The sequence below is a fragment of the Pistacia vera genome, unplaced genomic scaffold (genome assembly GCF_008641045.1).
Source record: "Pistacia vera cultivar Batoury unplaced genomic scaffold, PisVer_v2 Contig820, whole genome shotgun sequence".
In the NCBI taxonomy this organism is placed as follows: domain Eukaryota; kingdom Viridiplantae; phylum Streptophyta; class Magnoliopsida; order Sapindales; family Anacardiaceae; genus Pistacia; species Pistacia vera.
Genome location: NW_022196691.1, coordinates 273,339 through 285,581, shown reverse-complemented (window position 1 = coordinate 285,581; position 12,243 = coordinate 273,339). Strand labels below are relative to the sequence as shown.

General features: G+C 38.2%; 3 protein-coding genes across 4 annotated transcripts; 2 read left to right on the top strand and 1 right to left on the bottom strand.

Annotated features, from left to right (window-relative positions):
• Positions 1–877: 877 nt before the first annotated feature.
• Positions 878–3,577, top strand: LOC116117740 (putative disease resistance RPP13-like protein 3). Its single transcript, XM_031403753.1, has one exon. It carries the CDS (start codon positions 1,195–1,197, stop codon positions 3,433–3,435), a length of 2,241 nt encoding a protein of 746 aa, XP_031259613.1. The 5' UTR covers positions 878–1,194; the 3' UTR covers positions 3,436–3,577.
• A 513-nt stretch (positions 3,578–4,090) lies between these two features.
• LOC116117716 (putative disease resistance RPP13-like protein 3) lies at positions 4,091–7,346 on the top strand. Of its 2 annotated transcripts, none has more exons than XM_031403725.1 (2): positions 4,091–4,384; positions 4,474–7,346. In XM_031403725.1, exon 2 carries the CDS (start codon positions 4,656–4,658, stop codon positions 7,317–7,319), a length of 2,664 nt encoding a protein of 887 aa, XP_031259585.1. In that variant the 5' UTR covers positions 4,091–4,384; positions 4,474–4,655; the 3' UTR covers positions 7,320–7,346. The 2 variants fall into 2 exon arrangements, with proteins under 2 accessions (XP_031259585.1, XP_031259586.1); XM_031403726.1 differs by having other exon boundaries at positions 4,466–7,346.
• Positions 7,347–7,463: 117 nt separating this feature from the next.
• On the bottom strand, positions 7,464–11,604 carry LOC116117717 (ABC transporter G family member 15-like). Its single transcript, XM_031403727.1, has 9 exons — positions 11,210–11,604; positions 10,292–10,371; positions 9,586–10,047; positions 9,387–9,509; positions 9,173–9,304; positions 8,815–9,099; positions 8,290–8,562; positions 8,074–8,181; positions 7,464–7,948 (listed from the first exon to the last, which is right to left on the bottom strand). Exons 1-9 carry the CDS (start codon positions 11,496–11,498, stop codon positions 7,595–7,597), a joined length of 2,106 nt encoding a protein of 701 aa, XP_031259587.1. The 5' UTR covers positions 11,499–11,604; the 3' UTR covers positions 7,464–7,594.
• Between the last annotated feature and the right edge of the window lie 639 nt (positions 11,605–12,243).

Genomic DNA, 12,243 nt, shown 5'->3' with positions numbered 1-12,243 from the left:
GAACTTTGACTCGTTTTACCTGTATCCATTTTGACTCAGCTCGTACCCGCTCGGTCCGCCCGTTTGTTAAGTCTACTTTTGACAATGAGATAAGTTTAGAATTTTATTGAAATTAAATAAATTATTTTTTATTATTTAAATATTTAGCTTTAGTGAGGAAAAGTCAAATATGCCCTCTTGCCGTTAGTTTTACATTAAGGCCTGTCAGGTTAGAGGACGTTTTTGCTAGTAAAAGCAAATCTGTCCTTGATTTTTACGACCAAAACCCAAAAAGACTAAAATATCATTAGCCCCCTTTTACCCATTTGAGCCAAGTCTCCGGCCTTCCCCGATATGAGTATGACTTAAAGCATCTCTCAAGTCTTATCTTACAAGTGAATTACAAATGAATAGCTGGGAATCAGACGCGTATAAATCCTGGGCCGGGAATCAGACGACACGCATAAATCCTTTCTACTACTGGCTAACATTCATTTAAAAGAAAATGTCATCAAAATAGAAACAGGCCTTTCCTGCCAAATTTGTGGAGGAAATAACAGACTTGATCAGGTCAATAAAGACCTTAATCTAGAGCCAAGTAGCGAAAGAAAGAAAGAAAGAAAAGAGCAGCTTGTGAAGTATGGTTGATGCAGTAGTGTCATTTGTGGTGAAAAGTCTAGGAGACTACATCATCAAAGAAGCAGTCTTCTTACGAGGAGTGAGAGATGAGGTGCAGTTGCTAAAGAATGACCTGGAATGGATGCAGTGTTTCATTAAGGATGCTGAAGCAAAACAAGTTGACAATGTTATAATAGGCAAGTGGATATCTGACATCAGAGACATTGCTTATGATACCGAGGATGTCTTGGATACATTTATGCTCAAAGTCCATGATGGAGAACAAGTGGTTTCGACAACCAATACGCTTCAAGGGGGGACTTCCAAAAAAAGGTCAGATCTCTTTGCTTCCATAAAAAAATGTTCTTGCATATTTAATGAAGATTCGAGTGATCAGGAAGAATATAGCGACGGATTTGAATCCATTCACAAAGAGTCTGTTCAGAAAGAGTCCAGCTGTACAAAGTTCAGTGTTTATAGAAAGGCAAGGAACAGGTCAGTTTGTATAACATAGGGAAGGAGATTAAAGCACTCAGAAAGAGAATCAAAGATCTCTCTTGGAAACGTGAGTTGTACTGTCTTCAGGATATTAGTCAGATGCAGCAAGAAGGAAAGAGCAGTGCTTATGGCAGACTGAAAGAATTAAGAAGAACTCCTTCCTTTGTAGTTGAAGAGAATGTTATTGGCTTTGAGGCAGATGCTAACACTTTGTTGGCTAAACTTCTCGAGAACGAGCCACGACGTTTCGTAATCTCTATCTTTGGAATGGGTGGTTTGGGAAAAACAACTCTTGCTAAAAAGCTTTATCATAGCATTGATGTCAGGAATAAATTTGACCGTTGTGCCTGGGTTTCTGTCTCTCAAGAATATAGGACTCAGGATCTTCTTTTAAGAATTATAGAGTCTTTCAAAGTTGTAAACGGGACAAAGGAGATTGAGAAGTTCAATGAACAAAGCTTAGAGCGATATCTTCATAAATCCCTGGAAGGATATTCTTATCTAGTGGTGATCGATGATGTATGGCATAAAGAAGCTTGGGAGAGTTTGAGGAGAGCATTTCCGGACAACAAAAACGGAAGTCGTGTAATCATCACCACTCGCATTAGAGAAGTTGCTGAGCGTTCGGATGAGAAAATCCATGTCCATGAACTTCGATTTTTAACGCCAGATGAGAGTTGGAAGCTGTTCTGTGATAAAGCTTTTCCAAGCTTAAATTCAGATGAAGGATTGGATAAGTTGGGAAGAGAAATGGTGGGAAAATGTGGTGGCCTACCACTTGCTATAGTAGTATTAGGGGGGCTTTTGTCTGCTAAAAAGCCTCAAGGATGGCATGTGGTGCGTGATCACATTTGGCGACATTTAAGGAATGACTCCATTCACATATCGTATTTGTTAGCTTTAAGCTTTAATGATTTGTCTTATCAATTGAAGCTATGTTTTCTATACTTAGGCCTTCTCCCTGAGGACTTTGAAATTTGCACAGAGAAACTAATTCAGCTGTGGGTGGCGGAGGGTTTCATTGAGGGAACCGAAGATCAATTGATGGAAGAGGTGGCCCAAGATAATTTGAATGAGTTGATCAACAGAAGCTTGATTCAAATAGAAAAAAAATGTTGGGGGAGGGTCATAACATGCCGAGTCCATGATCTATTGAGAGATCTTGCAATTGAAAAGGCAAAACAGCTGAACTTCATTCACATTTGTGATGAAGACAACCATTCAAGTCGTTCTTCAATCACAGTAACATGTCGAAGACAAGCTATATATTCTGGCTCTGGGAGTGAAAGCTGGTTTTGGCTTCAACAGTATAATCCACTCTCACGTTCTCTTTTGTTCTTTCAACAACCGGAGGATAAGTCATTTCGAATAGCACAACATTTAGCTTTCATGTGCTCAAGATTCAGGCTACTCAGAATTCTGGATATTGACGGATCCCAGAGCAACAATACAGTGCCAAAAAGCAGGGACTTTCCAAAAGAAATAGAAGAGTTGATTCAATTGAGATATTTGGGCTTAACCAATGGATATATACATGTGTTCCCACCATCCATTGTCAAGTTGAAGAGGTTACAAACTCTGCGTTTACATGGCTTTGAATGGTTTTTTGATCGCTTACCAACTGAAATTGGTAAGCTGCAAGAGTTGAGGCATTTAATTGGAAACTTCAGAGGGACTTTGCCCGTACATAATTTGACAAACCTTCAAACTCTGAAGAATATAGATTATGGAAGCTGGACTAAGATTAATCCAGTTAAATTGGTTAATCTTCGAGAGCTACGAATTATATCAGGCAGGCCAAATGAGAAGGCAATCACTTTAGACTCTGTCACCACACTTCAAAGCCTGCGGATTTTATCAGTTTGGCTGAGGCCTGGCCAGGCCTTCACTTCATTGAAACCCCTCGGTCATTGTCCATGTCTTGCAGATTTGAGATTAAATGGGAAGCTGGAGAAACTTCCAATTGACATGGATAAACTCTTACCAAATCTTGAATGCCTGAAGTTTTCAGGTTCACTTCTCCAGGATGACCCAATGGCCTCTCTAGAGAAGTTGCCGAATCTCATGATTCTTGTCTTGAGCTTCAATTCCTATAGTGGAAAAAAACTGACCTGCTCCGCGAAGGGTTTTCCTCGGCTTGAAATTCTGCAAATTGATTTAAAGGAATTAGAGGAGTGGCAAGTAGATGAAGATGCTATGCCTATGCTCAGAGGACTGAAGATAGTAGAGAACTCCAAGTTGAGAATTACGGAAAGACTGAGATCAATCCCTCTCCCAGGAGAATGGGAATGTGAAGATGGAAGAATACCTATAAATAACTCAAGCTACATCCAAGTTTGATTTCCTTCATTGCTGTGTGTGCACTTTCTTTTCAATTTCCCTTCAGTTTTGTTGTTTTTTATTGTTGGCAGATGTTAATTTTTTTTAAGCGAATAAACCATTTAGGTGTTAAACCTGATGTTGATTGTAAAAGAATGTGAATGTTGGCATTAAGAAAGAACTCTTTTGGTTTGTATTTTTAACAATTATGCATTTACATTTCAGATGTATGAAGTGATATACCTCTAATATAACTAGCTAGTTTTCTCCCTGTTTGCATCTCCAAAATAAATAGTTTTCTTCTCTGTAATTTGTATCATCAACCATCTCCGACCCAGGTTTATTAACATTCCTAGACCTAATTTGGGTAATAGGCATTGCCATCCTTATATTTAAGCACAGTTTTGAAACTGTTGACACAGTTTAAATTGTTAGAAAGAAAATATGAAAGCATTGACTTGATGACTGGAAACGATATTGCAATTTACTTTTTAACTTCTATCAGCCTAACTTTTAATTAAAACTATATTATATAGCTCAGGATTTATTGAAAGTTTCTTAGTCAATGACGAAATTTGTTGGAAATACAACGGAATTTTCATCGTAATTTAATGAAGTTTTGTTCATTGACTATAAAGTTTTGTTCTTTTGGTCAATATTACATCAGACAATTCACACACAAAAACCGGAGTACCTAGAAACAGTTTATCTCCTTTACAACAAAAAACCTTCTCTCCGAACACCATCTTTCCGGTAATAGAGTTTTTTACCCTGCCCTGAAAGAAGATCTCCATCTCTCATCGGTTGCCGCTGGGATTCTGTCTAGCCTATACCACTCTCAGACCATTTTATTCACTATTCCAGATCTGCTCAAAACTAAAGGGATAATGGAATAAAGTTATATAAGTCCTTTTCAGATGTAAGTGAAGGCAAAGAGGAAATATTTCGTGAGATTCGCTTAATCAAACAGGTAAATTAATATAGCTTTTCGAGATTTCTGCACTTTGTAATTTGTAGTCTAATTTGATTTTACGATAAAAACTTCAGGAAGTTATGCAGGGACATCGCTGAATTGAGCGCCTACTTTGCATGGATTAAGCTTACAGCAATTCTAGCCAATCTTAGTGAAGTCAAACTTAACCAAAATCAAGTCAGTCTGCGCCACAAGAGCTACAAGATAGCCAAAGAAAGCAATCTATCCTCTCCTAGGACGCAAGGCCGCTTCTATGATGTTGTGAAGCATGGTGGATGCAGTAATCTCATATGTTTTGAATAAGGTCGGAGACTATCTCATCCAAGAAGTAGTCTCCTTCCAAGGAGTGAAAAGGGAAGTGGAGTCGCTGAAGAATGATTTGATATTAATGCAATGTTTCATAAAGGATGCAATGGAAAAACAAGTTGAGGATGATCTGTTATGCAACTGGGTATCCATCATCACTGACATTGCCTACGATGCAGAGGATGTTTTTGATACATTCATGCTCAAAGTCCGTGGTGGAAGGACTTTGAATTTGGATAGAAGGCGGGGAGCCTTTACTTCCTTCATGAAGTGTTCTTCTTGCATCAATGATCACCAGGAGTCCAGTGTCTACAGAAAATGCAGAGAAAAGGGAGATGTCTATGGCATAGGCAAAGGGATTGAAGCAATCAGGAAGAGGATCAAGGATCTTGTTGATAAGCGAGGATTGTATGGCATCCAAGAAATTGATAAAAAGCAGGAAGGGAAGAGCAAAATTGCTCTTGACAAATTGAAAGAGCTGAGAAGAGTTCCCTCCTTTGTGGTTGAAGAAAATGTTGTTGGGTTTGAGGATGATGCTGACAAACTGCTTGCAAAAGTTCTTGAGAAAGAGCCAAGACGTTTGGTGATTTCTATTTGTGGTATGGGTGGTTTGGGCAAGACAACTCTTGCGAAAAAAATGTATCACAACATTGATGTCAGAAGTAAATTTGATTGTTATGGTTGGGTTGTGGCATCTCAAGATTGCAGAACGCGAGATCTTGTTTTGGGAATCATTGAATCTTTCAAGATCAAAAACAAAAAGGAGATGGAGAAGATTGTGAAGATGAGTAAAGAAAACTTGGAGCGAGAGTTCTATAGTTCGTTGCAAGGACGCTCATACTTAGTGGTGATTGATGATGTGTGGAAGAAGGAAGCATGGGAGAGCTTGAAAAGAGCCTTTCCGGACAACAAAAACGGTAGCAGAGTAATTATCACTACCCGCAATAAAGAAGTTGCTGAGCGTATAGATGATGTAACTCATGTCCATGAACTCAGGTTTCTGAGGCCAAATGAGAGTTGGAAACTGTTCTGTGACAAAGCCTTTCGAAACTCGAAGGTAGATAAAGGACTGGAAAAACTGGGAAGAGAAATGGTGGGAAAATGTGGTGGCTTGCCACTAGCAATTGTTGTATTGGGTGGGCTCTTGTCTACCAAGAAGCCACATGAATGGGGTGCTGTCCGCGATCAAATTTGGCGGCATTTGCAAGATGATTCAATTGACATCTCTAATTTATTAGCTTTAAGCTACAATGATCTGCCTTACCCATTGAAGTTATGTTTTCTTTATATAGGTCTATTTCCGGAGGATTTTCTGATCAACTTTGAGAAATTAGTTCGATTGCTTGTGGCTGAAGGTTTCACATGGGAAGCTAAAGGTCAGATAATGGAAGATGTAGCTGAGAATTATGTGAATAAGTTGATCAACAGAAGTTTGGTTCAAGTAGATGAAAGATGTTGGGGAAGGATTACAACATGTCGAGTCCATGATCTTTTACGGGATCTCGCAGTTAAAAAGGCAGAAGAACTAAACTTTGTTCATATTTGTGATGAACTCAAGCATTCCAGTACTGTCTTTTCTGTTGCATCATCATGTCGACGACATGCTATTTATTCTGAGAGTGAAAAGTTTTTATGGCTTCAACACTGCAATCCATCCTCACGTTCCCTTCTGTTCTTCAATCAACGAAGTGACCTCTTGACACCATTGTACAGCAAATTCAGTTATCTAAGAATCCTGGAAGTTGAGGTTTTTGCGAATAGTTTGCCCAAAGAGATAGGGAAGTTGATTCACTTTACATATTTAGGGTTAAGGGGTGCAAATCTATATAATTTGCCACCATCCATTGTCAACTTGCAGAGGCTACAAACTTTGGAGTTAAACAGTTTTGATCGATATGTTGCTCTCCCAACTGAAATCTCGAAATTGCAAGAGTTGAGACATCTAACTGGATTCTTTACAGGGTCTTTGCCGATAGCCAGCTTGAAAAACCTTTTGACTCTGAAGTATGTTTGTTTTGTAAGCTGGGCTAGAATTAATCCTAAAAAGTTGGTTAATCTTCGAGAGCTACAAATTGAATTGGGTGGTGGAAAAGAGAAAGATTTCAGTTTAGATTCTATCGCCACACTGCGAAGCCTGCGAATTTTATCAGTTTGGTTGGGGCCTGATCAATCTTTCAATTCACTGCAGCCACTCGGTCATTGTCCATGTCTTGTAGATTTGAGATTAAATGGAAAATTACAGAAATTACCAACTAACATGGATCAACTCTTGCCAAACCTGCAAGTCCTAAAGCTATCGGATTCACTTCTCGATGATGATCCAATGCCCACATTAGAGAAGTTGCCAAGCCTCATGTTTCTTGTCTTAATCTTCGGTTCTTATGAAGGAAAGAAAATGATGTGCAGGGCAAATGGGTTCCCTCGGCTTGAAATTCTACAGCTTGAATTATTCCACTTGGAGGAGTGGCAAGTAGATGAGGCTGCTATGCCAATGCTTAGAGGCTTGAGTATCAAAGATTGCTTCAGCTTGAAAATTCCTGAAAGACTCGAATCAATTCCTCTCCCAGGCGAATTTGAATGCATAGATAGACTAAGTCTGAATAACTCAAAATACTTTGAACTCTGAAGACTGATTTGTTTTTTTGTGGATGTATTGCCTTTCAATGTCTCTTTTCAATTTTGCTTTTTGTTTTTGCTTTTGTGCTTTTTGCTGAACTTTGAGTTTTCAGTATGAGTTGTGTAATTTCATTTCCACTAGGAAAAGAAAAAGAAAAATAAAACGTTTCCCTGTGTATAAAACTTAATCAGAAATTCAGTATTGTGTTCTATACTGTATAAGCAAGAACTTCAAGCTACATAAACAACACGAAACTACAACGACAATCACAGCACGATTAACTCCTAGTTGAGTGGAGAGTTCAGACCCTCTTGAGAGGAGAGTGGATGGAGGGGTTGGTGCCTCTTTGAAGAGAAAGATGGCGAACTGAAGGAAGGTCTTTTATGGAGGTGCTGAATAGTTTTCTTGGCATAAAGATTCTGAAACAATGGCGAGGCTTTTTCCTTGAACTTGAGAATGATGAAGAAGAGAACTCGATAGCATACGAGAATAAGCACAATGGCTGATAGATCCCACCACTTGGAACGATCAACTGATACACCAAAAATCGTTCTGATGATCTCTTCTCCCTTCAGTCTTGGGCTACCAGGGAACATTGGATCAAACTCGAGGCCAATGAAATCATTCTTGTATGCACCCTGCATTTCAAAAAATAAAGGGACTAATGATTTTCTTTCCTGAAGAAGATTTTGATTTCGGAAAACGTTTTCGGGTGCAATGACATTCCAGGTATTTAAAGATGAAAGAAGCTTCACAGAAGTACCTGAATTGCCCAGGCGCCATAGCTGAGATAAGAAATGGGGTAGCGCCAAAATGGCTTGGGGATATCGGGCAAAAGCCGGAAGAAACCAGAGGTCATCATTATGATTCCCTGCAGAAAGAACTCCAAATTTTAACTATAATGTGTTGCTAAAAACTGCTGATGAAAACTGAAAAGATAGGTAAAAGATCAAGCAAGGTGAAAAAAGAAGTTTCTTACGAGGATTCCGGCGCCAACAACAACTCCCATCAAGAAATTAGGGACCAATGAAGCCACTACCATCATCAGACTCTCTATAACAGTGATGCAGAAGAAAATATTGAGAACGAAGAACACGAAATGAGAAAATCCGGACCGAAATTTCACCATGAAGAAAGTTATTGTCCCACTCATTAGTGCAATTGATATCAAAAAGGGGAAAGAAGAGAGGAAGTTTGATAGGATAAAAACTGCCACCCCATAATACCCATTAAGTCTTTCTTTATAGAAAACCTGTTTCAGAGCAGAAAACAAAGGAATCAGAAGCCTGAAATTCAGTAGCAGCATGCTAGTTCATAATTTCAATGTCAAAATACTATCAAATTATTTTATTTATCAAAGAAAATTCTCAGGTATGGATCTAAAAGACAAAAATCTAAAACATAAAAACCTTGTATGTGTGAATTAACTCACTAGCAAGAGTTAAGATCCGGATTTTAAATAATTCAGGACGTCTACAAGAGAGACTATATATATATCACTTACCTTCATTTCCTCTATGAAGGATGGGAAGCCACCAATAGACATAAATGTCATAAATCCTGTGATAAATGCTCCACAAGATACCCTGGCCAAGATTGCTGTGTAGCTATAGCCAACATCGAAAAATATAGTGCCAACACAAATGGATACAACTAAATAGATTGCTATTCGTGCCCAGTAATATCCCACATCTCTAGACATGTTCACCAATGATCTTCTAGTCAATGTTGTAAGTTGCTTCCACCAGCTTGCTTCACTTGTTGTTTTTGCTTCCATATCAAGCCCTTTCTGCAATTAATGCATTGATAAATATTAAACTGCTTTCATGTTTTGTTCATACTGTCAGTTTGGAAGTACTTACAGTTGCTGATATTTCTTGAATCCTAGCTCTTGCTCTTTTGACATAGTTCGAGCGCCTGTATTTTTCGACAAGCCTTGCTCTGATCTCTGCTGTTGCCATATTCATGAAAGGGTCTGCAGAAGTTGGGACATCCTGGAATTACATTGACAAGAAAATGTGAATTAACTCATGGTTTGATAATTTCTGGAATTTAGTAGTCGAAATGCGCAATTACTCGAATTCTTTGAGATCCTTTCAATGTTGCTGTTACAGCATCGAAATCGGAATTTATGCAGCGCAGGAAGTGATCCGAAGGATTCCTGCGACTCGGGCATGGAAATCCAGCTTCAGCAAAGAACTGCAGAAATCAATAACAAAATTAGATTGCAAAAAAACTAAATAGCATGAAGCATAATAATTCCTATGGCATTTACCTCAACAGCTGACTTAGCTTCTCCAAAGTAGACGGTTTCGCCGCTAGACAGTAAGAAAAGGTCATCAAAGAGAGCAAAAACTTCACTACTCGGCTGGTGAATCGAAGAGATAACAGTTCTTCCATCGCGCGCGATGTTTCGGAGAGTTTGAATCACAAAGAAAGCTGAGGCACTGTCAAGGCCACTAGTAGGTTCATCAAGGAACAATAAGACAGGCCTAGTCAGGATCTCAAGAGCAATGCTTAGTCTCTTTTTCTCGCCGCCACTTATGCCTCTCAAGTGCCAGTTTCCGATCGCCCTATCAGCGCAATCCTGGAGACCAAGCTCCATAATTGTGCCATCTACATAGTTACTGATCTCTTCTTTGCTCATGTTACTTGGAAGCCTCAAATAGGCTGAGTATGTTAACGTTTCTTTGACTGTCAGAGTCCCTAGCAACACATCCTCTTGGGTCACATAAGCCTGAAATTTGCACACACCCATTTTATATAGTTACAAGCTACAGGAATAATATATTATATACAGTCGAGGGGGTTAATGTACAGTATCGGGGTGACTTTACCCTTCACTTAGTTCATTGGATTATGGTACAGTCAACCATTGGACTACAATCTGAAGATCCAGAAGATCCAGATAAGAATAACGTTATCTTCCACTATTCAACAATAATTTATGGGCATTTAGATAAACATTATTTCAAACTTACACAATCACCGCTCTCCAATCTTCTTTTCTTCCCGTTGAAAAGAACATTTCCAGTCATGATCACATTTCTAGCGAGTCTACCTGTGGCAAGATATAAACAAATGTTATTAGAGATTAAATTCATAAAAAATAAATTCTGGTGTGAATTTTGGACTAAAGCAGCTAGCCCACATGCAAATTAATGATCGTATTCATCTGTCTGTGTCAACTCAGAGATATCATAAATTTGTTAGACCATCTTCAGACTTCAATGTACAGATTCCGGTTAGCTATCAAAATCAAATATAAATATAACGTTACAGATAATTAATCCTTTGTCAAGTACGTGCCTTCTGAAAGAAGAAATTTTAATTTTTATGTTCATAAATTAAATAACGGTGCAACAATTTTTGCAGTCACTGAAAGTTTTGTCGATTATACAGAAAAATTGAGACTAAAGCTAAGCCAGAAATTCAAGATTTGATCCTCTGTCTTAAAGACTTGAACGCGGACCTCAATATCAAAAAGAAAATTATAAGACTGTAAAGGGATCTTTTCGTTTCTTATTTATTTGCCGTCACTTTTCTCATCAGTAATACATATCTTGTTGATATATTCTTTAGAAAAGCTTAGATTCTTAAACATATAAAAGTTGTTTCAGTTCCAAAATCAGTACAATCAGAGTTTAAATCAGAAAGGAAAAAGAAGAGATTTGCTAACGGACTTAGTTTTATCTAAAGTTGAAGTTTCTTTAAATAAAAAAGAAAAGCTGACAAAACCCAAAAGAGGAAACTCTAATATTTGTTTCTTTACTACACAAACAACACTAATCCAAAATATCAATCTGATAACATTAACGAGACAATATATTATAAACTAGAACAAATAAAATTGTAAATATCAATCTGGTAATATTATCAAGTCGAGTGAGAGATGAAACCTGCAAGTGAATCAAGAAGTGTGGATTTTCCAGAGCCAGAAGGACCCATGATTGCCATGATTCTTCCAGGCTCAGCATAGCCATAGAGTCCTTGAAGCAAACTTTTGGTTGGTTTGTTTCCGAAATTCGGAAGCATAACGTTTAGATCTTCCCAAACCAAATACGTCCCTCTTTGAACTCTCTCAAAAGACACAGACTTCTCCCTATGCAAACTGCCATCGTTTCCAGCGCCATTTCTCTGCTTGTTAAGATTATTATTGCCACTGCTACTGGCCACTTCTATCTCCATTTTCGCAAGCTTGATAAGCAGCTGCTCAAAGTGAAAGATATTAAAGGTGAAGATTAGGGTTTTGCTTTGTGTGGAGTGGATGATGATGACCAACAATTAACAAACAACAAACAACTAACCATCAATGCGGGAGGGTCATATTACAGGCATGTAGAGAGTGAAAGGGAGAGAGAAAGAGAGAAAACTGTAACACAAATCAGAGTGATAAGGGTGGCAAGTGAAGGAAATAAATGTAATATGAATGAGATGGTGGTACCAACAACACATTCATGGCGCTGTCATGAAGGACCCTGTCAGTTATATATATATATCTTTTCCTTGATGATGTAATTAGGAGAGTAAACGACTTTTTCCCACCCAAGGTTTGCCTTAATGCCTTTTCCACCAAAAAGTTTCAAAATATCACTTTTCCACCCAAGTTTATATTTTGTTACATAATAGCCAAAATATATTTCACTTTCTCAGCCAGCGTTCAGCAAGTTAGTAAGAGTTAGGATAAGAGGGGTTTGTAGAGTGGACTGGTGGATCGAATGATGGTGATCGATTGAATATTCATCGCCAAAATCAGGTAAGAACATAAAACTTTAACTTTACGGTGGCCTGCAATCGGCGAAAATAATTTGTCAAAGTGAAAATGGTTTTATAGAGAGAATAGCGGAGGTTCAAATGGTGTTGACACATAGAATTTTTGTTGTTGGAATCGATTTTGAGTAGTAACAGAATATTAAATTTGGGTAGAAAATTA